Source organism: Canis lupus, chromosome 1, assembly GCF_011100685.1.
Source record: "Canis lupus familiaris isolate Mischka breed German Shepherd chromosome 1, alternate assembly UU_Cfam_GSD_1.0, whole genome shotgun sequence".
Taxonomy (NCBI): domain Eukaryota; kingdom Metazoa; phylum Chordata; class Mammalia; order Carnivora; family Canidae; genus Canis; species Canis lupus.
This window is the reverse complement of record NC_049222.1, coordinates 93,602,253-93,627,277: the sequence shown is the minus strand read 5'-3', so window position 1 is coordinate 93,627,277 and position 25,025 is coordinate 93,602,253. Positions and strand designations below refer to the sequence as shown.

Genomic DNA, 25,025 nt, shown 5'->3' with positions numbered 1-25,025 from the left:
TTTGTCTCTTAAATGAAGAGGGGCACCGGGGTGGCTCAGTTGGTGAAGCATCTGTCTTCAACTCAGGTCATGATCCTGGGGTCCTGGGATCCAGCCCTGCACTGGGCTCCCCGCTCAGCAGGGATCTGCTTCTCCCCCTCCCTCTGCCTGCCACTCCCCCCTGTTCATGCTCTTTCTCTAATAAATAAGTAAAATCTTACAAGAGCAAACAATGCAAATATGTATGTTTGCTAACTACATATGAATATAAAATGTGGTCTAATATCCTATTTTAGAGCTCTGGCATGATTTCATGAACAATCCAAATAATTATTTATTTCACTCAAAATGAGTGATTAAAAAAAATTTCCAATTCAACAAAACTCCAGGTAACCTGTATCAGCACATGTAATCCTGGTCCAAGAGAGGATGTATATTTTCAGACATAGTGTCCTTGGGTAGATGTCTAATTTCAGTGGCTAACAGCCCCGAAGGTGCTGGCAAGTGACAGGCTTCCAGGGTAGCTGGAGACCTGTTCTCGGGTATGTGTTTTGTGCCCTCTCGGGGTTTTCTTCCAGCAGTGAAACAAATTAAATATATGTAGGTAATTGTTTCCAGCATATGTTAATATGTCTTAATTTGTCTTAATGATTTGGCCATGGGCTGATGCCTCTGCTTCTATTGCAGGACCCAGCTGGCAATAAAAGGCTTCATAATAATGAGATTCTTGGTGGAAACATCTTAAGCAAATGCATCCCCCAAAGCAGCCAGCCAGCTCCTCTCTGCTGGAGTACAGCAATTGTCTTGCAATTACTTTTGGGAAAGGCTTTATTTCCCGTTTCTCAAAACTACTTTAGTCCTACAATTCTCCTGGATAGATCAGGAATGTGTTCGAACCAATGATCGTCCTTCTCTACACTTTACCTCTAGAGTTACCCTTCTACCTCTCTAGTCATCACTGATTGGGGGGCAGAGCTGGCCCCCAAGTCCAGGTCTCAGATTAAAATGTGCTGCTGAGGACAGAGCCTCCATAGATAACAGGAACATTACTGAATTTAACTTGAAGATAAAATGCCTGTCTGGCCCTACACACCCCATCTGCCAAAAATAGCAATAATGTTGATGGTAATTATAATAAAAACAATGATGACAATAAACACTGGGTAGTGGGCAATGACTGCAGGTTATGTGTGTCACCTTCTTCCATGCTCAATGGTGAAGCTGGGATCCCAACCCAGATTCGACCCCAAAGACCAAATTCTTTTTCTTTTTTTGAGATTTTTATTTATTTATTCATGAGAGACACACAGAGAGGCAGAGACACAGGCAGAGGGAGAAGCTGGCTCCCCATGGGGAGCCCGATGTGGGACAGGACCCCAGGATCATGACCTGAGCCAAAGGCAGATGCTCAACTGCTGAGCCACCCAGGTGTCTCCAAAGGCCAAATTCTTAACCACTATATGTCCTGCTGGCTCTATCCATAAGCTACCAAATTCTAGACCAGCACTGCCTCAGAGAACTTCTGCAATGGTGGAAATGCTCTGTTTGTATTGCCTGATGTAGTAGCTACGAGCTATGTGTAGCTAATGAGCACTTGAAATGTGGCCAGTGTGACTAAGGAATTTTCATCTTGCTTAACTGTGATTGATTGCACACGTGGATAATGGCTGCCATGCTGGACAGCACACTCTTTAGACCTTACCAGGGGATCCAGCATTTAGCAGGTGCTGAGTAATTTTGAACGAACAAACTTAAGCTTAACTCCAAAGTTAGTTACTAAAGTCAGTACAACCTCTTTACCTTGCCGGCTTGGGGCCAGGGGAGACACAAGGAAGAACCATCATCTCCTAGGATGCATTTCCATCACTGCACTGACCCTAAAGCCTGAGGCTTATTCTTCTCTGTGTCCCCAGGGCATGAAATAAGGTGCTTTATGAATTTTGTACTTGATGCTTTCCCTGTGACAGAAAAAGCTGCATTTAAAAAAATAGGTAATCCCCTCCTTACAATGTGAGCCCATTTCAAAGATCCACTCATGTGTCAGTGATTAGGAACTTAGCAGGTAGTCTCCTGAGAAACCACCTGCACAGGGCAGTTTGGTTCAGTCCCCAGAGTGACCAACAATAATGCTTTTCATACATGATGTGAGAACATATTTAGCATTTTAATGTTTCTCTACCTACCTTTTTTTTCATCATTCTTTGCTCTCCCTGACCCTCCCCTAGCCTTTTAAATAAAATTTATGTACTAGACGTACACAGGTATTTTTTTACCTAAAAAGAGTACATTTCTCCTCCTTCACCCCAAATAGCCGGGATTTGCTGCCTTGGGGGGTGATATTGCTCCTGTTGAGAATGTGTGGTCTGGCTCAGTGGATGTCATGCAAATGGTACCTTAATCCAGATGCTGGACTCTGGAGACAGCACCTCTCCATCACTTCCTTAGTTACATGTAGCTCGTGGCTACTACAACGGGCAGCACAAAAAGACAACATGTCTACCAGCACCAGAAGTTCGATGAGGCAGCGCTGGTCTAGATTTGGTAGCACATGGATAGAGTCAGCAGGACATAATGGTTAAGAATATGGCCTCCATCACTTACTGGGGGGCATGGTCAAACAGCACGCTCACCTTCATTCCAAAAGGTGGGGCATCACTGTGCTTTATCCTGGGGTCTTACTCTCCATAGCTACCTGGATCCTCTGCTTTCAGGCCATGCCTCATGCCTGCTGAAGCCTGGTCACTCTCTTTGTGATCCACTCCCAGAACCCATTTCCTCTGGGTTCCTCCCTTTTTTTTTTTTTGATCCTCGAAATCAGTTTATTTATAATTTCCTTCAATTGTGGGCATCTACAAACATTTTCCATCTTAAGAAAAGTCAGAAAAAGCAACTAACAGAAAAATAAAATTGCTGAACTATAGATCTTAGAGTCATCCAAGGTACATGAACTTTTTTAAGAGACTGTGGGACACGGAATGTTAATGATCTTCATTGTCAGGGAACTTCCTAAACTTTTGTCTGAATGCCTCATGCATCACTTGAAGCTCATTTCTTCTCATTGAACATTGACAGATGAGAGGGGAATGCACACTAACCCATCATAAGGCAGGGGTGACAGGGTCTGTACAGAAACCAGAGAAAGGGGCTTAAAACCATTTATGGGGGGCACCTGGGTGGCTCAGGTCATGATCTTGGGGTCCTGGGATCCAGTCTCTCATCAGGCTCACCACAGGGAGCCGGCTTCTCCCTCTTCCTATGTCTCTGCCTCTCTCTCTCTCTGTCTCTCATGAATAAATAAAATCTTAAAAAAAAAAAACATTTATAGCAATTGGACAGGGATTTTCCGTTTGTTCAATATAACCACAAAAAGTAGGGCTAACATTTTGTAGGTTTTTGTTTTTTTACATCCTTACCTTGTAATTCATTTTTACTATAGTTTACAAAGATGACTGATCTGTGACAGACTGGAAATTTAAAAAAACTAGATCTCTCCCATCCATCTAAAAAACCAGATGCTTTGCAAAGCCCTGGAGCAGAGGATGGGTACTGGGGGTTTCGGAGGTGCCAGGGGTGCCACCAGGCTGAGATGATATGGCAGACAGACAGCATGTGAACTGGGCAGAAAAAGATGAGCAGGATTCTGACAAAGAGTGTTTGCTTGACCACAGGCTCCTGAACCTTCTCCTGGGCCTGTCTATGTACTTCCTGCAAAATCCAGGTTTACCAAGAACTCTGCTAGGCTAGTTTGACCAGAACCCCCACCCTCGATATCTGGTCAGTCTCCTTGTCCTCCAGCATCCCCCCAGGTGATGTCTGGCTACCCTGGCCTGCCTCCAGAAAGAATCCTGTGGGTTCAGTTTGGTCCGAATCCCCCAGTACCCCTGATGTTCTGTTTTAGTGACTCTCCACCCACTGACCTCCACCCTGCTCCTTGAAGATCAAATCCCATGTACGATGCTGTTTTCAGAGTTGAGCCCCACCTCTCTCCCCCCGACTGGCAAATCCCACTGCAGTGGCCCCCACGCCTATCACGATGGTCCGGAATAGTCTGTCCTACCACCTTTGACAGGTGTCACTGAGTTTTTGTTTTCTTAACAAGTCCAGTTTCCCAGTGAGCCCACAATTATCCTTCAAAACCAGGGACAGTCTGGAGGCTGGGCTGTGGCCTAGAAACAGGGACACCATCCAAGATTGCCCTTGGAAGTTAGGGGCACCTGCTTGGTCTTTATTTTAAGACCACACACTTACTTTTTTACCCTGGGAAGAAGCTCTGATGAGCTGGGGTGCTGGCTCCTGGCTAGAGTAGTAATAATCTATTAGAACTTTCTATAAAAACACCACAAAGGATGTAGTTGCCATGGGCTAAACAATAGCATGTTTTAAAAATAAACACCCGAGGGCAAAAGACTCCTCCGAGAACTCTGATTAAGCTACCACCCACTGGAGAACAAAGTTTTTGTGAAAGTCTCTCTCCACCTTGTCATTAAGGTGTCAAAATTAACTCCATTATTGGAAGGTTTTTTTTTTTTTTTTCCAGTCTGACATTTGATGGTATGTCACGACTGGGAATGGACACAACATCCAAGAAACTCATTGTTGCACAGGAGTTAAAACCCTCTTATCCAGATGGTCCCTCTATCACCGTCATGGAGAAAAACAAGCATGGACTCAAATCCCAGGCTTCTCTTCTCAGACTCAGTTTCTCCATCTATACAAACACAAAGTTTCAATGCCTCTGTCTCCTACAGGGTAATTGTAAGGAGCAAAGCAAGTAATCTCGCACAGCTGCTGTGAAGATTAGAACCAGTATCTGTAACACACCGAGTACAGTGCCTAGAACTTAACTATACCAGTAAATAGCCTCATTACTGAATGAAATGATCAAATGGAAGGTACTCAGCAAATATTAATTAGCTCATTCATCCCCTCTGAATCCTTCTGTATTCCTTCATCAGATAGGTGCTAAAGAGATCCTTCTTTTTTTTTTTTTTAAGGTTTTGTTTATTTATTCATGAGAGACACACAAAGAGAGGCAGAGACACAGGCAGAGGGAGAAGCAGGCTCCCTGTGGGGAGCCCGATGTGCGGGATTCAATTCCAGGACTCTGGATCACGACCTGAGCCAAAGGCAGATGCTCAACCACTAAGCCGCTCAGGTGCCCCTAAAGAGATCCTTTAAGAGCATCCGTCAGACCATTTCACACCCTGGTATGACCTCCAATGGCACGGATGATAAACTAGAAAATCCTCATGCTGGCTGAGGAGACCCTGATGGAAAGGTGCCTGCCTGCCCTCTTAGCCCAGGCTGTGCCACCTTCCCGCCTGGTCATCCCCCAGCCCTCACCTGAAGCAGACCCAGCTCCCTCCCAATTTGCAGGGACTCCTCTCTCTGCCCCATTGCCTTCCCTCTACTCTTCACTTGTCTACTTTCAAGACTTTTCTTGGGGCTCCTTCCCTGAGTCACCAGGCTAAACCAGGCTCCTCTGTTTCCTCACCTGGCACCCTGCTCATACATGTTTCACAAGTTGTATTAATAGGCTCATTATTTATCTCCATCTTTTGCACTAGACTGTAGCAAGCAGCATGGAGGGCAGGAGACCCAGATGTCTGCGTGTTCAGCAATGCATAGCTAGTGCCCAGCATGTAGAAGGAGCTTGATTAACATGTGTTGGTTGAATGGTTGAACACCTAGTTATTTATGGTTGCTGCCCCAGACCTGAGGGAGGCCTCAGTTTCTGGTGCCTGGACAGCAGAATGTTCCAGAACAGAACTCAAGACTGCACCAGTCCCAGGTCCTACTCTTATGATCTGTGTGATCTTGGAACAGGCCTTGGAACTGTCTCTGAGGATGGAGACTGTGTCCCACTCACCTTACTACTTCATTGGGTTGCTACAAGGATTAAATGAACAAGTTCATTCCCCAGGGAAAATAAGGCTAGATATGACCTCACCTTGTTTTCCAGGACACGAGAACATCTCTGCTTCTTGGATTAATACCCCTGGGATGTGACAGGGGAAGAAAAGAGGCAGAAGGGAGCATGCACTGTGCACTCCTCGCCCATGACATCTATTTTTCTTAGAGGCATCTATACAAAGGACTCCCTGAAAATAGGTTATATCAGCACCTTAGACTCTTCTGTGAAGTTAACAAAATACACTGGTCCTTGGGCAGAACCAACTAAAGGTCACTTTGCAGCCTCTGTCAGCAGGTCTACATTTGAAGTTCAAACATGTGTCAAGAAGCAGTGGGCCAGTCTTCTGGTCCTCAGCCATTCAGGGAGCTGTTTTCAACTTTTTTTTTTTTTTATTACCATGGATCTTGGTGGTATTTGTAGTGGGGACCAATTTTTTAGAAGACCCCATGAGCTTCTGAAGGATGCTTATGGTTCAGTAAGAGCATTAAACACATCTCAGAGGATCTAAGGAACTCAGCCATCCTCTTCAAAGTCCATACAAATGCTTTGACATCAGGACAGCTAACAGCTCAGTGAAACTTCCTTTTTTTTTTTTTTTTTTTAAACCACAACCTAATTATTATTGGGCTTTTTGCTTCTCCTTATTCTATAAAATCAGTAGCTCAGGATTCTGGGTAGAAGCCACTTGTATGCCGGTGAACTTCACAGTTTATTACAAAGAGTAAGTCTTTTTTAATGTTTTCCTTTCTGGAATGAATGCATTGCATGTACCTGCATCTGTAGGGCTCAATTCTAATACTGGCTCTGTAGCTTCTTTTTTTTTTTTTTTTTTTTTTTTTTTTTTTTTTTTTTTAAATTTTATTTATTTATGATAGTCACAGAGAGAGAGAGAGAGAGAGAGGGGCAGAGACACAGGCAGAGGGAGAAGCAGGCTCCATGCACCGGGAGCCTGACGTGGGATTCGATCCTGGGTCTCCAGGACCGCGCCCTGGGCCAAAGGCAGGCGCCAAACCGCTGCGCCACCCAGGGATCCCGGCTCTGTAGCTTCTAATGCCAAGGCAGGGACTTTTTAGAAACTTCTGACAGTATCAGGCGTACCACGACACAGTACTACTATTTTCCTATTTTACAATTGAGGACAAGTTAAGTAACTTGTCAAGGTTTCACAGCTAGCAAATGGCAGAGCCAGGATTTGAACCAGGCAGTCTGGCTCCTTGGTCTGCACACTTAACCACTTGACTCTCCTGCCTCTCTGTGACTGGTACTGACAAGGTTCTTTGCCTGACTACAACTTTGTCAGGCTCCTGGATCTTCTCCCAGGCCCATCTGTTTATTTTCCTGCAAAACCTAGTTTTCGTAAGAACTCTGCTAAGTCAGTTTAATCAGAACCTGGTATCTGATCACTCTGCATACCTAATCAGGCTCCCCATCCTCCACCTTCCCCCAGGTGATGTGTAGCCACCCTGGCCAGCCCTCAGCAAGAATCTTATAGGTTGGTTTAGCCAGAATCCCTCTCATGGTTTCTCTTATGATTTTCCATCCACTGACTCCCCTCCCCTGGCTCCTTGGCTATCAGTTCTCACTTGCTGAAGCTGTATTCAGAGTTGAGCCCCATCTCTCTCCCCCACTGCAAAATCCCATCACAACGGTCCCCATACCTATTGTGATGGTCCTGAATAAAGTCTGCGTTACCACCTTAACATGTGGCATTAAATTTTTTAACAATCCTTTCCCACCTGAAGCTCGTTCAGGGTGTTCCTTTGCAGAGAAGGGTGACCACCTGGTAGTCACTGCTGTGACTTGCTCCCCATGCCTAGACATGTCCCTGATGAAGGCACGTGCTGGCCTTTCTGTCCCCACCCCTCTCCCCTGTGTTTCTAGTACTGTGCTCAAAGTCTCACTGTCCTTGAGAGGCCATGTTATCTGCTGTTTTCTTCTGCCTAGAGTCCCTGCTTCCTTCATCTGATTCTTAGGTTTCTTTCAAGACTCCACTCCAGCGTCCCCTCTACCAGCCTCATTCCTACAAAGCACTTATCACCGCATTTTTTTTTTTTTTTGCTGGGACAGGACCTCTATATTGTATGTGCCTAGCATAGAGCCTGCGACAATGAAGATGGAATGAATGAATGAATGAGTGAGTGAGTTGTATCCCAGGTCCATGCATTTAACACACAGGAAGTTTCTTAGAGTCTCTGCATGGCATTTCATTCCTTTTTTTTTTTTTTTAAATATTTATTTATTTATTATTCATGATAGAGAGAGAGAGAGAGAGAGGCAGAGACACAGGAGGAGGGAGAAGCAGGCTCCATGCCAGAAGCCCGACGCGGGACTCAATCCCAGGACTCCAGGATCGCACCCTGGGCCAAAGGCAGGCGCTAAACCACTGAGCCACCCAGGGATCCCTCCTTTTTTTTTTTTTTTTTTTTTAAGAAAAAAAATCAGGTTAACTTCTAGTTGAACAGAGCTGTGAGCCAGTGTAGTCACAGTATAGGCAGAAGAGAAAGCTTATTCATGGCTGATTCTCGGGGCCTTCCTATCTCAGTGAGACTTGGTTGCACCTCTTGCCACTTTTCATTTGATTACTGTGGCAAGTGGCATTTTCATTGTAGGAGTTCCACTCCTTACACGTTATGTGCCAGTTTCCTCTTTGGAGAAAAGGCATTGTAGATGTCGAATTATTGCATTAAGTCCTCTGGCTTCCATAACTGTGTTCTAACTCCATGCAAATTTCCTGATGACCTTAGGGAAATGTTTAATTCATGTGTGCAAAGCTGCTTAATTCATCTTATTTTCTCACTTCCCCAACAAGGCTTGGGAAGGTTAAAAGAAAAAAAGGCACTTAAATTCAGGCAGAACCCAGTGGTTACAGATGTTGTAAAGGAAGCAAGAAGCTCCTTTGTCTATATGGTTTTAGGCTACAACCCTGCTTTCCTCAGCATGGAGCTTGACGTTTATAGGCCACCTTGAAATAACAATTTTCTAGCGATTAAAGTACAAAAAAAGCACCAATCTTTCCAGAAAGCATGCATACTCCCCTGCCCCCACCAGCTGACATTGACACTAAACACTCTTTGCTCCCTAATGGCAAGGGGTATAACCAAGTGAAGTGATACATGAGTCTTCCACTCTTGTACCTTCTTGCCCACACGGGGATTCATGAATCCAACCGGCTCCCTGCGATCCATGAACAGGTGAGTGGCAGGCATCTCATCCTCTCACAAGTGCTTTTCTCTTTGTTTTCACACAGTTGGGTTAACAAATGTTGAATTCAACTGAACCGTGTTAAAAGTGGGCACATGCATGGTTCTTCCCACTGGAGGAAGGTACACAGGTACACAGCTGCTTATGAGTAAATGAATACACAGCTTAAAAAACAATGGAGCCCACACCACCAGCCCACACTATCCAAGCGTGTCATCACCTGCAAAGCCTGAATTTAAAAAACAGGCTTAGTGGTTGAGCATCTGCCTTTGGCTCAGGTCATGATCCCAGGGTCCTGGGTCATTCTCCCTCTGCCTATGTCTCTGCCTCTCTCTCTGTGTCATTCAAGAATAAATAGGTAAACTTAAAAAATGAAAAACAGGCATCTCCAAATACCTTGACTGACTTCACATATCCTGTTCCACCCTCCATCCCTCTTCCCTCTGTGCCTCTTTGGAGGCATTTACACTCATTACTTGATATGAGTAGTGATTGCTTCCTGTGATTTATTTTGCCACATGGATTCCACCTCAATGACACTGTATCTTGAGAGTTTGACTCTAGCCTTGTTCTTCATCTTGACCAGCTGCTGGCTGGCCTCCTGTTATCAAAAATAAATGCTTTATTGACACACAGCTATGCCCATCACTTACATATGGTTTATGGCTGCTTTTCTGTGACAGCCAGTTTGGAAGTCGGAAACCACTTGGTTTGAAAAGCTAAAATATTCACTATCTGGTCCTTTACAAAAATGTCTCCAGCCCCTTGCTTGTTAGAAAACCAACTTACAGGCATATTCTACAGCTGGCTGTTGTTTAATAAATACTGTTTATATCTAAGCCTCTGTAAGACTTAATTTTTTTTTTCTTGGTTAAAAAGTAGTAGAAAAATCTCTGGCCTTAGAGCTGAGATCAAGCCCTCCAAAATTGGAAATCCTAATGTAGAGGCTGGAGTGACAACCATCTAAATTTTGTAACAAGTTTGTTTGTTTCTTTGTTTTTTAAATCATTGAAAGGTAGAGTCTGACATTTATCCTTGAAGGAACTCCCCACGATTGTAAATCCAATATCCAACCAGTGCTCTTGTCAAAATAGGAAGGTCATCAATAAGCAGAATGCAAGTGTTTTCTACCAAAGTCTGTTTTTTTTTTTTTTTTTAAGATTTTATTTATTCATTCATGAGAGACACACACAGAGAGAGGCAGAGACACAGGCAGAGGGAGAAGCAGGCTCCATGCAGGGAGCCCGATGCGGGACTCAATCCTGGGACCCCAGGATCATGCCCTGGGCTGAAGGCGGTGCTAAACCATTGAGCCATCTGAGCTGCCCTTCTACCAAACTCTTATGTTTGGTACGTGACTTGCTCAGGAGGTGAAAACGGTACTAGGACCCAGGGACGCAATGGCTTGGTCTTTTTCTACCAAAGTCTTTTTTTTTTGGTTTGGTATGAATTTGGAATGTACTGCCCTGCAAACTGATGTGGCTTCTTGAGGAGCTGACATCTGCAGGAAATCCAGATTGAAGTGCCACACGAATGAGTAGGAATAAGCGTCTTGCTCCCAAGAGAGACGGTGCACATAAGAACTGGCATGGATTCAGCATAGTCCAAACTCCCAAATCCTGCAAGTTGGGTGGGAATGCCCTAATCTGTCAGGTGCTAATGGTACCTATTCTAGTGTGAGTCTCCTGATGGGGCCCCCAAGGTAAACCATCCCTTTGTGGCTGTGAGGAGGGTTGCCTCTCAAGTGGATATTCCTTGATGGCGGTCATCCCAGGAAGAGGTTGCTCTTGGGTCAGGACAGGAAGACCTGTGTGATGTGAAATTTTTTCTTTTCAAAACCTAGTGTCAGGTGGTGGGGTCTGGGATGTGGTAAGGCCTAGAATATCTTCAGGAGGAAGAATAGGCTGGAAGCTAAGCAAAAGGGGAGCCCTCTTAAGAGACCCTGGGACTCTCAGAAGACCTCATCGAGGAGCAGCTGGGTGTCACTATTGGTATTTCCCCTAATTTCACTTTCCAATCTTTCATAAAGCTTTATCCCAAGGAACAGCCTGGTCTTGGCCATGCTATAAAGAATTAGGTTCTCATTCCTATGTTAGGATAGAGGAGCAAAGGGGGAGCTCTTCAGCATCAGAGGGGTGGCGGAAGGCACAGGAGACACCAGGAAGGGGGCAGCTGTGTTTGGCAGAGCACTTCTGGCCCAGGTGGTGGGGGCAAAGAGGCTGGAGTACAGGAGTTAAGGACCTCTTCCTGCCTACAGCTGAGGTGCCATCTTGGAAAGACGGTCAGGGAAACTCTGGGAGTGGCTGTGGAGGGGCTGTTCCCTTTCCTGTGCTGGTCATAGGAGGCTCAAATCATCATCATCATTTGCGTATTAAAGAAAACGTGCTCTGAATTTAAACTCACTGGCTGGTGAAATGTGGACCAGGATTTTCCAGAGCCGCAGTTCTCATGTACCGAAGCCATTTCCCCTGCTATTCCCCTGGTGGTTTGGTACAAATACAGCTTAGAAACAAATCCAAACGTTAATAGGGCCCAAACAGTCTGCACATCATACGAGTGTGTCTCTCAGGATGTAAGTTATGGGAAGGATTCTGTTAGTGCCTACACTGCCTGTCTCTGAAAGTGCCTTGAGATTTTGTCTACCATGCCTTTGTTTTTTTTTTTAAGATTTTATTTATTTGTAGAGAGAGAGAAAGAGAGAAAAAGAGAGAGAGAGAGGCAGAGACACAGGCAGAAGGAGAAGCAGGTTTCATGCAGGGAGCCCGATGTGGGACTCGATATTGGGTCTCCAGGATCACACCCTGGGCCGAAGGCAGGAGCTAAGCCGCTGAGCCACCCAGGCATCCCTTTTTTTTCTGTTTTAACTAAATTCTAGACATTCTGTTATCTTATTCCTACATAATTCCGTATGCATTAAAAAGGACATTTTCTTACATAACTAAAAGCCATTATCACTAATAAAATTATCAACAAATTCAAATTTCCTCAATTAATGGGACATCTTACCCTCATCATCATATGAAGGTGGTTCTTTTTTTTTAAAAAAAAAAAGGGACGCCGGGGTGGCTCAGCAGTTGAGCATCTGCCTTTGGCCCAGGGCGTGATCCTGGGGTCCTGGGATCGAGTCCCACATCGGGCTTCCTGCATGGAGCCTGCTTCTCCTTTCGCCCGTGTCTCTGCCTCTCTCTCTTCTTGTCTCTCTCATGAATGAATAAATAAAACCTTAAAACAAACAAACAAACAAACCCCCAAAACACAGCTATAAATTAAGTATTTTTATGTCAGCAAAGGCTTTGATGGCAGAGGGTTCTTTTTTTTTTTTTCCCTACTTGTTAATTCACTAAGAGTTTCCTTTACGCAGAAGTACAGGCTACTAGTCATAGATCTCAATTTTTGTTTCTACCTCTAATTTATGTATCACAAGGGAATTCATTTAATTCTCCCCAGCTTTCAACATGCATCTTCCTTTGTCCTAATAAGTGTATAAGTTATTGATCTGCTGGATTTATAAAGGCTCTTGAAAAGTGAAAAATGCTCTTCTTGTGTATTTCCACAGCCACTCTGTGCTTTACCCTGCTGGCTCCGTGCTGGGTGAGGAGGCTGAGGACTACTGGGGGTTTGGGAGAGGACCACACACCAGGGAAAAGGTGATGCAGAGGTGCAGGGGCCGGGAGCAGAGCCGAGGAGGAGAGAGGCAGGGAAGCTGCCAGAGGCAGCGATGGAGGATCATAGAGCAGAATCCACCCCAGTCTCTCTCTCTCTCTCTCTCTTTTTTCTTAAAATACAGGGACCTGCCCTACAACCCAGCAATTGCACTGTTGGGGATTTACCCCAAAGATTCAGATGCAATGAAACGCCGGGACACCTGCACCCCGATGTTTCTAGCAGCAATGTCCACAATAGCCAAACTGTGGAAGGAGCCTTGGTGTCCATCGAAAGATGAATGGATAAAGAAGATGTGGTTTATGTATACAACGGAATATTACTCAGCCATTAGAAACAACAAATACCCACCATTTGCTTCAACGTGGATGGAACTGGAGGGTATTATGCTGAGTGAAGTAAGTCAATCCGAGAAGGACAGTGTATGTTCTCATTCATTTGGGGAATATAAATAATAGTGAAAGGGAATAGAAGGGAAGGGAGGAGAAATGTGTGGGAAATATCAGAAAGGGAGACAGAACATAAAGACTCCTAACTCTGGGAAATGAATTAGGGGTGGTGGAAGGGGAGGAGGGCAGGGGTGGGGGTGAATGGGTGACGGGCACTGAGGGGGCACTTGACGGCATGAGCACTGGGTGTTATTCTGTATGTTGGCAAATTGAACACCAATAAAAAATTAATCTATTAAAAAAATAATAAAATAAAATAAAATTCTAAAAAAAAAAAAAATACAGGGAGCCAGCTTCTCCGTCTGCTGTTTCTCTGCCTCTCTGTGTCTCTCATGAATAAATAAAATCTTTTAAAAAAAGAGAGAAAGGAGGGAGGAGAAAGAATTTGAAAGAGAGGAAGAGCAAGAGAGAGGAGAGAGAGAGAGAAAGAAAATACAAAACCAACAAAACAAAAATAACAAACACCTGTTTGCCTTGAAAATGTAAAGAAAGCATGGTGAGTCATGTTTTCTTACTATCTCAATCTCACATCATTAAGCAGTTTTCATCCCAACTTTTTAAAAATCCACATACATTTTGATAAATTTTGGATTGTACACAACACTGTTTTATCTTCCTATTTGATACCATGTGAGGAACATATCCATATGTCATTTAATGTTTTCAAAACAAGGTTTTTAATAGTTGCAGAGAATCATAACTTAGGGGTATAACTTACATTTAGATTGCTTATAATTTGCCACCATGATTTAAAAAAAAAATGTTACCATGAACATTCTTGTACCTAAATCTTTGAACAGATTGCTGATTATTTACGAGAAATTCTGAGAAACAGAATTACAAAGTGGAGAGACCAGGACATGTTCCAAGCTGCACCCCCCAGAAGTTTGTTCCAATTAATACAATAATCAAAAATGTATGAATGAGCCAGTTTCCCCACAATCTTGCTAATACTAGTAATATTGTTTCCCCTTTAATCTGACAATTTAAATCATGAACATGGCATCACTGTTCCCAGGCTGCTCTGTTCACGTTCCCTTAATCTTTGACTATTTTATCACTCCAGGGCAACAGTATGGATAGGGGTTCTGGTCGGTCTGTCTCTCTCTCTCTGTCTCTCTCCTGTTTAACTGCTGGGGGTTTGCTAAAGGAAAAATGTAGAAATGTCCAGACCCGTGCTACAGCCTCAGAAAGCAGCTGGGCTATGTGAGCAGAGTGCTGAGGGTTGCAAATTATTTTCCTAGATTATCTACAAGACTGAGCTAGCACGCAAAACAGCCAGACTGCAAAAATACCACTAATTATTGACTGCCAAGAGTGGTACATATTTCAATATCTGATATTATACTCGCATATCCAAACATGTATTTTTACCTTTTCTTCTAAAACCCAGTTTTGTGTACGAGTTTTGGATCTGTTGCCTAATTTGGATCAACTTTCCATACATCCCTCCCATAGAGCCAAATTCTATTTTTAGGTTTTTGAAAAGATTTTACTCATTTGAGAGAGAGAGAGAGAGAAGATGAGAGAGAGCATGCATGAGTGGAGGGAGTAGCAGGGGGAGAGGGAAAAGCAGACTCCCTGTTGAGCAGGGAAGCCTGCTGACCTGGGAATCATGACCTGAGCTGAAGGTAGATGCTTAACTGAGTGAACCACCCAGTTATCCTATCTATTTGTTTTTAAGAGAGAGAGAGGTGGGGGTAAGAGAGAGAGAGAGAGAGAGATAATCCCAAGCAGGCTCCACACTCAGCAGCACAGAGCCTGATGTAGGGCTTGATCCCTTAATCCTGAGATCAAGAGCTGAGCCCAAATCAAGAGCTGGATGTTCAACCAACTGAGTCACCCAAACACTCCCTCCACAGACTCAAGTTTTAAATGGTATTGATCAAGTGATTTATGTATCTCATGCAATTGCATGCAAATACAGAATGGTATGCAGAACTATAAACATTTGTCTTGGGAGAGAGTCTAAAGCTTTTGTTGTGTTCTCAAAGGAGCCTAAGAAAAGATTTAGTCTTGATGAGGAGAAACTTCTCAGAGGTTAAAAAGGCAACACGTATGGGGGCTAGCAGGTAATGGAAATGAGAGCAGTGGACGAGGTGTCAGGTGATAGGGAGTGGTGGGGACTGTGGTGTCCTCAAATGTATTTGCTTCAACTAAATGGAGTAGCTGTCTCTTAGCTCCAGATCACTGTTGGTCTGTGGGGACATGCGTTCAGTATTTCCTGATCTTAATTATTCTCAGAGGTACCCAGAAATCCATATGCTTACATGAAATCTTCCAAATTTCAAGTGTGTATGATGATTTAAAGTTGAATAGACTTATCTATTCAAGTAAATAATATATAGTACAAACCACTGGGCTACTGATCTGGTCCCCAGGGTCCAGGGCCTAAAAGAAGCCAGGCATTTCAAAACATAATTAAGTATGTACATAAAAATAATTAAATGCTCTTTTTAGGCTTGTAATAAGCCAAGAACACCAAGACCATTTAAGGACAAGGCTCCTAGGGGATTCTAATCTTTCTGGAGTTTGGCATTTGGAAAGTTCAATAGCCAACTCTATAGCTCCTCAAGCAATGCAGCTGCTGAGTACAGCAGAGCCTGATATCTACCTTCCCTCTCCACCGAGCCAACATCCAGTACTCTACATAGATCAGTCCCAGGTCTTTGTCATGGCAGTGGGGAAAAATGTTTAGAAAAGGACATGTCAAGAATCCTAATTGCATGATTACAGAAAACCCTGATTTTTCAAGCTGCCAACACTAGTGACTGTCAGGCCATGTTTTACTTAACACCAGAATTAAGATAGTACAAGAAAGTATGGAATGCACTGAGCAGCTTACCACACCCAGACTAATGACATTTTTGTAAGCCAAATTAATCTGTACCCCTAGAGGGGAGCTTGCTCTTTAAAGCAACAGAATGACCAAGGAGGAAAAAAGCATTTCCAAATCCAACTGGGTCACAAGTTCGGATTTTAAAATACCAGGCTTTTAAAATATGGTGCCAACCCATCATAAAATGTTTCCCACAGCGTGTGGCTCTGAGTTTCCAGGGCAGGTATGCGGAGGTGTGGATATGCAGTGGGGAAGGCAGAGAGACTCAGAGGGTGGCCGCGTAGAGAGTGGGGGGTAGCACGGCTGCAGTTGGGAAACAGATGAGTGAACTGCTCAAAACAACATCGAAACTGACAACCACATTTTGCCTGGGGACACTGGTTGACATTTCAGTGACCAAATATGTGGGCATTTCTTTTTTTTAAACGTCTGTGCCCTGGATAGAGTTTTATTTATAATATGTTTGAAAATGGCATCTTCCTCTCAAGACATCACATGGCTGGCCAAACGAAGATTCGAGCGAGAAGCGGTGGACAATGCCCTTGGCAGAGCAATGCCACTTTGTGAATAATGTAATATTTCCACTCAAGCAAAATATACACTTTCCAAGGAGTGTGTATGAGTGTGTGTGTATGTGACGCATCAAATGCATTTCAATTTTTTCCATAATTAGAAAAGAACAACTTAACAGACAACTCCTTAAATAATCACAGAGAACATCCGTTTTCTCAAGGTACCTGTAATCATGCTGGATATAATTAATGGCAAAATGATGAGTTTCAGCATCCTCATTAGGATTTCACCGGGAAAAGCAAAGTAGAATTTCTCCAGACTAGACAGCTTGCTGTATTCTCGAACCAAGACTCCTATGGCAATCCCTAAGAACGACAAAGATTGGAAAGGAGAAAAGAAAACCAGCATTGAGTTCTTCTGTATATATTTCAAAAAAATACCTCCCAATACCCCCATATTTTAATGGCAAGAAAAACAGTTTAGATGATCTTCCGTGAGTGAAAATTTTAGACTTAAAAAACAAATCACATTTTAATGAATGCAAAGTGCACATTATTCAGTTAATCTGTAAAAAGTACTCCTCATGTGAAAGGTTGTGTTTTCATTTCTTTTCTCCTTCAATTATATTTATTATAATGACAAAACATCAAAAACACTGTGAGAAGGAAAAGAAATTCATCACCCAATATAATTATTTTGTTTTACACTCCCCTTAATCTTTGTCTACCTTAGGTATTTTACATTCTATTTTTGTTTGTTTTTTAAAGTAATCTGTAACCCCAACATGGGGCTTGAACCCACCACTCTGAGATCAAGACTCTCATGCTCTTCTGACTCAGACAGCCAGGCATCTCAGGTGTTTTACATTTTATAGCTTCCATATCCATGTTCATTTTTGTCATTTTCTCATACTCTTTGCATGATAGTTTTTATTAGTACTCTGTGTTTATGCAACTTTTGTGATTTTAATAGCAACATATGTTCTCCTGGTTTGATATGTTTACATGTTGTTAAACAACTGTGTTGTCCAATGCTCTCCATCCTGCTCTGGTTGTTTCTAGATGATGATGTGTCCAAATTGGTTTGACCAAGAGGCTTTTTAAGAAGCTACTGAACCCGAGTACCTTGGACACTGAGGCTTATATTTATGTGAGTATAGGGAAATGTTCAAAATCAAGAAATGTTACACAATGGAAGCCTGAACAATGATGGAGCTCGGGGCATCAATCCCTGCATTGTCGAAAATCTGAATATAACTTTTGTCTCCCCCCAAAAATAGTGACAGCCTGCTGTTGACTGGAAGCCTTATCCATAACATAGTCAATTAACATGTATTTTGTATGTTATATGTACTGTGTACTGGATTTTTACAATAAACTAAGCTAGAGGGAAAAAATTTTTTATTTTATTTTATTTTATTTTATTTTTTATTTATGATAGGCACACAGTGAGAGAGACAGGCAGAGACACAGGCAGAGGAAGAAGCAGGCTCCGTGCACCGGGAGCCTGATGTGGGATTCGATCCTGGGTCTCCAGGATCACACCCTGGGCCAAAGGCAGGCGCTAAACCGCTGCGCCACCCAGGGATCCCGGAAAAAATGTTATTAAGAAAGTCACAGGAAGAGAAAATATATTTACAGGGCTGGATTGCATTTACTGAAAAAAATCCACGTGTACATGGACCCACGCAGTCAAATCCACGTTGTTCAAGAGTCAACTGCACGTTCTCTGAACACTTGCCTTCACAAGACATCTATATGAATTCCTTCCTTGCGCTGGCTTTGGTAACTACAAATCACAAACTTTAAATATTTCTTACTTATCCTCTTCTGAAAGGTCCCAACATTTAATTGCCTTACTCTTTCCAACTCTCACACATTGCCCCTTTGTAATACTTCTTTTTATAAATTTTTAAAAAGGTTTTATGTATTTATTTATTTATGAGAGAGAGAGAGACAGACAGACAGACAGTGCACATGAACAGGGGGAGGGGGAGAGGGAGAATCCTAAGCAGACTCTGTGCTGAGCCTCACCATCCTGAGATCATGACCTGTGCCGAAATCAAGAGTCAGATGCTTAACTGACTGAGCCACCTGGGCGCCCCTCTCTTCTTTTTTTTCTTATTTAAGTTTATTTATTTCTTTTAAGCAATCTCTCCACCCTACCTGGGGCTCGAACTCACAAGCCCGAGATCAAGAGTCACATGCTCTTCCAACTGAGCCAGCCAGGAGCCTCACTATACCTCCATGTTTTTTAAACCAAGACATAAAATGGGCTGGGATGAACCTGTACATCTTTTTTCCCCTCATCAACCTCTGAGGATGATATGTTAATTGGAGATAAAATGGCTAAACAGCAGAAACACTCAAGGAGGATATCCCTGGATCTGCTCCTTTACAAACTCAGATAATTAGTCCGTGAAAATTTACAGTTGCTTCGGCACAATTAAGAAATCTAGGGCAACAAAGAGATGTGAATTATAATCAAAACTAGAGTTTTCATTTAAATTCAGGTATACTTCCCATGTGTGTTAGTAGGCCAAATAAAGGAACCCCACAAGATACATCTGTGTAGTGACCTCATCCTTGGTTTATTTTTATTTTCCTACATGTTCTACCTTTGTCTTAATCTCTTTATTTTGGGCATGCATTTCTAAATGTATTTCTGATCAGTCATTTAAAATTACTTTTGGGAGACACCCAGGTGGCTCAGTGATTGGTTGTCTACCTTCAGCTCAGGTCGTGATCCCAGGGTCCTGGGATCGAGTCCTGCATTGTGCTCCCTGCTGGGAGCCTGCTTCTCCTTCTGCCTGTGTCTCTGTTTCTGTGTCTCTCATTACTAAATAAATAAAAACCTTAAAAAAATTAAATTACTTTTGTAACAAACATATGCACAACCATTTCTCAAATTGTAGCTAAGACAAAAGGAAAAAAAAGAGCTCTAATACCAATCCCACTTGGTTCATATTTCAAAACCTAGGGTTAGAGATTCCTGAATGGTTCAGAACGCCAAGGATTCAAAATATTTTAGGTGAATTTAAAAAGCAAGTTGTGCTTACTTCCTACTTAATAAATGCCTCTGTTCAGCTGTTCTATATGGAACATACCTACTTTATGCTGTAAGGAAACTCTGTAGTGTTCAGTGTTTTAAAAAACCAAACAAACATTCTCTCTCATACTCTTTAGGTTGCCTCAAATAAATTTTTGGCTTGTATGTCAAAGAAAGCTCTGTGTTTAAAAAGAAAGGAGATGTGTCTGTGCTCAAAAACCCACCACAAAAGCACTCTGTTGAGTAGCAAAAGAACCCCATGTGCTCCAATTTTAAGGTTTATATTACTAACAATTAACTGTGACTCTAATCATCTCCACCCCAAATAAATGCAGGGAAATTAGAGAGAAGTGTACTTGCTATTTTTTAGTCTTTATCCAGATCATGGGTTTTTACAGGAGAAATAAAAGAGTCACCACAAAGAGTCATTTCAAAGCTATCAGAGGTGACAAGCATCATGAATAGGTTACTGTTTTTAAACTTTTTATCAAATGTGCTCTTGAAGTAACACGAATTATAATTTTTTTCTTTCCCCTCCCTTCCTTCCTTCCTTCCTTCCTTCCTTCCTTCCTTCCTTCCTTCCTGAAAGGAAAGAGAATATAAATACCAACCAAGACCTGGAGAAGCAGTTGAGAGATTTGCCCTGGGCCAGAGATGTCATCCCAGGACCTTCAAGTAAGATGTGGCTGGTGAAGAAGCACAGCCAGGAGTTATACCTTGTAAATGGGTGTGTTTTATATTGGTCTCAGAGCAGTTTGGAAAAATTGGATGCCTGATAAGAAAAATCCTTGGAAGATTTTCCAGGTCCCAAGATGAGGTCAAGATTTCACAGGGCACAATCCTTCTCTACATTTCTCCAGAGCCAGAATCTTGGACTGGAGCGGTCTCCAAAGACAAAGGCTGTTGGGAATAAGAGCCTGCGTGGAGGTACACAGTTCAGACCCATTTGGCAGGATAACTCCCAGAAGTAAGGAAGGTGAAGATCAAGAACTTCCCTGAATGGTACAGCTCTCTGGAGGCCTTTGGCAGGGCTAACAAGGAAGCCCAAAGGTAGAATTATGTAGATCTCTGTAGCCCCAGAAATCATCAGAAACTTATTCTAGGGCAGCTTTCTCTCACTCAGGCAAGAAGATCCCAAGCAGGTAATGAGGCTGGAAGAGCTCTGTGTCAGAACCACCCGCTTGAGTTCTTACTCTGCCATTTACAAGGTTTGTCACTTGGGCCGTAATTTTAACCTCTCCCATCATGGAGTGGTGGGATGGAAGGTATGGGGCAAAGGGCTTGGATGAGATGCCCTCAGGGTCCATACTAATGCCTGAGATACTATGATCATCTCTGACAGTTAATGTCCTCAGCTTTAAAATGGGCTCATAGGACCAGTTCATTGGCTCCCTAAAGAGCTGGCTGGACCTTCCCCAGTATTTATGCTAAGTATAAGTGTATCAGTAAAACAGGGAAGAAAAAACTGGGGCAGAAAACGAGATCTCAGCTGGAGATTTCAAGTTCATATTGTTTCAAACCACTGCCAGTCCAGTAGCCCTATCTTGGAAGAAATACAGTGATTTTTTTTTCACTCTAAGCTTATAAAAAATTATTGTTCAAGAAATAATTCTGGAGGGGTGCCTGGCTGGCTCAGTCAGTGGAGCATGTGACTCTTGATCTCAGGGTTTTGAGTTCAAGCCCCATAATAGGTGTAGAGATTACTTAAAAATAAAAATCTTGAGAGAATGAATTCTGGAAATCAAAATAAAAGAAAAAAGTCACGTATAATAATTTATACTGACCTATCCTCCCTCTCTGCCTCCGGTTCTATCCAGCCTGTTCTTATGTACACTTTTTTTTTTATAGTTATAAAAATTAATCCGGGGACAGTAACTGAATTGCATTTCAGAAAACAGATTTATGAAAACAGCATTGTTCCTGTTTTAGGGTATTTTCAGAAAAGAGATTAAAATCTTCTGTGTATTTTTTTTTTTTTTAATCAAAGCCCCAGAATGGTTCTCTGGTACACTGACTGATTTTGGCTTGATTGAATAAGAACTATTGGCAAAGGAAAAAATATTTTTAATTATCACTGAAATAGTTATCTAGCCATGCCATCTTGCAAGGCACCATATTAGGGAAATTAACAATATGCCTCCTGCCCTCTGGGAGCTAATCTAAGATGAACATTGATAACCAGAAAATAAAAAGTGTAGAATGAATAGTTATTAACAAATGACCATATGCATATACTGAATAGATGGGAGGATGGTTTTTCTAGCCTGTTCCTCCACTGAAATAGACCTGTTCCCCTCGTTCACGATTTTCCTCGGAGCTGAATGGCTCTAGCATTGAGAGCTCTTTGCCGGCATTTTGGCTCCAAAAAGATGCCTCTGTAAAGCTTTATTTTTAAATCCTTAAGAAATGTATTTACTGCACAAGCAGTATTATCACAGTTCTACTGGAAACAAGAAGTTCAAAAATTCACTCACAATCTCAAAGAGAAATTGTTTTCATTCTTTCCCCATATACTATTGTGGTTCATCATAATTTAAATAAAAAATTGAGAAAAATAACATAATGGTTAACAATTACTGAGTACATACTGTATGTCAGGCTCTGGGCTAAGCACTTCAGATGAAGTGTCTCTTGATATTATCTCTTGTCATTTTTAATGGCTGTTATCACTATGGGATTAGGGCAATTTTTCATTGAGATAAAATTCACAGAAGATAAAATTTATCATTTTTAAAATGTACAAACAACTCAGGGGTTTTTAGAATATTTACAACATTGTGCAACCATCACCACTATTGAATTCCAGCATATTCCCATCACAGAAAAAGAAACCCATACCCACCAGCAGCCACCCCCCAAACCTCCCTTGCCTCAGCCCCTGGCAACCACTAATCTGCTTTCTGCAGATCTGCCAATCCTAGACATTTCATCTAGATGGAGTCATACAACACGGGGCTATGATGGTTAATTAGTTGTAGGTGTTAACTGGGAGGGGCCATAGTGTCAGTTATTCAATAAAACACCAATCTGGGTGTGGCTGTGAAGGTATTCTGTAGATGTGACTAACATCTACAATAAGTTCACTTTACATTACCCTTGACAATCTAAGTGGTCTCATCCCATCAGCCTTTGAAGGCCAAGGTTTCATGCAAAAGAAGGAATTCTCCTCAGGATGGGCAGCTCCAACTTCCTGCCCAAGTTGCTGGCCTGCCCTATGGATTTCGGACTTAAATGGGACCCTCAATTGTGTGAGCCAATTCCTTAAAATAAATCTCATGTAAATTTACAGAAGAGATTCTGTTCCTCAGGAGAATCCTGACTGATACCATGGCATGTGTGTCTGGATTCCTTCACTTAGTAGGTTTTCAAAGTTAATCTGTGAAATTTGAATGGGTTTTGTCTTGTTTTGGGTATTTCTCATTTAATATATTACAGGCATGTCCTCTCATGCTACACACCTTCATCTTTTTTAAGTGCTGCATAATACTGCTTTGGATGGACACATTTCTTGACTACCACTCAACTGTTAAACATTTCAATTCTTGACAATTTTGTTGAATGTTATGGACTTTTCCTCATGACCAAAGGGGACGAGCATCAAATATGATATAAAGGCTTGAGTTATTGTGCAGTTTCAGGCTCAAGGGAAGAAAGTCCATTAAAGGCATTCTTTGTAGTATCTAAATTCAAGGAAAAGCAAAAATAAGTGCACATTTATTAAAATCCAATTATATGCCAAGTCTGGTATTGAATGCTGGAGGATCTGAGGAGGAGGAGTCGAAAAAATACAATTTTGTTCTTACTGCAATAATAAACATTTTCCTTCATGGACTGATCTGTCCCCTGTCAACAGGAAATGTGGTCTGTACTGCTTTGTCTATAGAGATGACTGTTTACACTGAATTTTTTCAGCCTAATGCCCTTTCAGCCCTTAATGCCCACCCCCCCATTTGCCCATCACCTACAATTAAGAATTCAGTCTGGCTCAGAAAGTTTTTTTTTTTTTTTTTAAAGATTTTATTTATTTATTCATGAGCGACACACAGAGAGAGGCAGAGACACAGGCAGAGGGAGAAGCAAGCTCCCTGCAGAGGTTGATGTGGGACTCAATCCCAAGACTTTGGGATCCCGACCTGAGCCGAAGGCAGATGCTCAAACAACCACTCAGGCATCCCAAGAAAGTTCTTTTGATGAGGATCTAACAGGTTTCTCTATATGTCCCTAGCCATTAAAATGTATAATGTTATGTGTTTGAAAATTGGACTTCCGCAGTATCAGTCTGGATACAGTGTTTTGTAGCCTATCTTTTCCTTTTGAGATTTTTTTTTTCACCCTATGTTTAAGACTTACTCATATTAATATAGGTAGATCCATTATAAGTGGTGTCCAGTATTCCATACCACACTCCCTATTTTGTTTTTGTTTTCTGTATCATTAAACTCTGCTCTTACAAATGATCAAATGATCGTTCCTTCCATTTTTTTCTAGGTTTGCCCTCTTCTTTCTCTAACTGTGGGTTGATTGCTTAGCCCATTAACTTGTTTCAATATATGCATGTAAAAGTATACCTTTCCTTCTAGATTTTGTATTTGTGTTCCCTAAATTATTACATAGTATTCTCATTGTCGTTTAGTTCTAAAGGTCTTCCAACTGCTATTGTGATTTCTTCTTCAACTGCAAATTCTCTAAACCTATGCTTGTAAGTATCCAGCTACATGAGGATTTGGGGGCTTTTAACATTACTTCTTTTTATCTCTGTGATGTATTCTCACTGATTTTCTTGTACCTACTTCAGTTTACCCATGTTTCCTTCAGCTGTACTTAGAGGATGTTTCATTCATCTGCTGAGTTTCTAATTCCACTGTCTCTTAGTTTCATCTCTGGAAGTTTTATTGTATCCTTTTCAGAGTGTCCTTCTTCTATTTCCTAGTTTCTACTCACCTGTTTCACTTTGATCATTTTCCTTAAAGATTTATTTATTTATTTTAGAGACGGAGAGCACGCACGTGTGGGGTAGAGAGGTAGAGAGGGAGAGGGAGAGGGAGAGAGAGAATCCCCACCAGACTCCACACAGAGCACAGAGCCAGATACCGGGCTTGATCTCACCACCCTGAGGTCATGACCTGAGCCGAAACCAAGAGTTGGATGCTTTACTGCCTGAGCTACCCAGGCGCCCCTTTCTTTAATCATTTTAAACATACTTAGCATTCTTTTAGATTGTTGTATCATCTCCAGTTTTGGAATATGCATTGTCTTGCTTGTGGTGTATATATATTAACTGGTATCATTTCCTCGTGTGGTTTGTAATTTTTGACTGTAGATTTCTCTTTTGGAGAGGGGAGTGGCTTTCATAGAGTAGGACACCTGTTTTTCCCTGGGATTTAGGTGTTTCAAGATCACTAGGACTGTTTTTCTATTA

At 42.2% G+C, this 25,025-nt stretch overlaps 1 protein-coding gene across 1 annotated transcript in view; it reads right to left on the bottom strand.

Moving 5' to 3' along the window:
- The window catches only part of SLC1A1 (solute carrier family 1 member 1), an 80,243-nt gene that overhangs the window by 25,099 nt on the left and 30,119 nt on the right, over positions 1-25,025 (bottom strand). Inside the window, 1 exon segment of the mRNA NM_001003139.1 lies at positions 16,783-16,923. Coding sequence (NP_001003139.1) covers positions 16,783-16,923 — 141 coding nt within the window.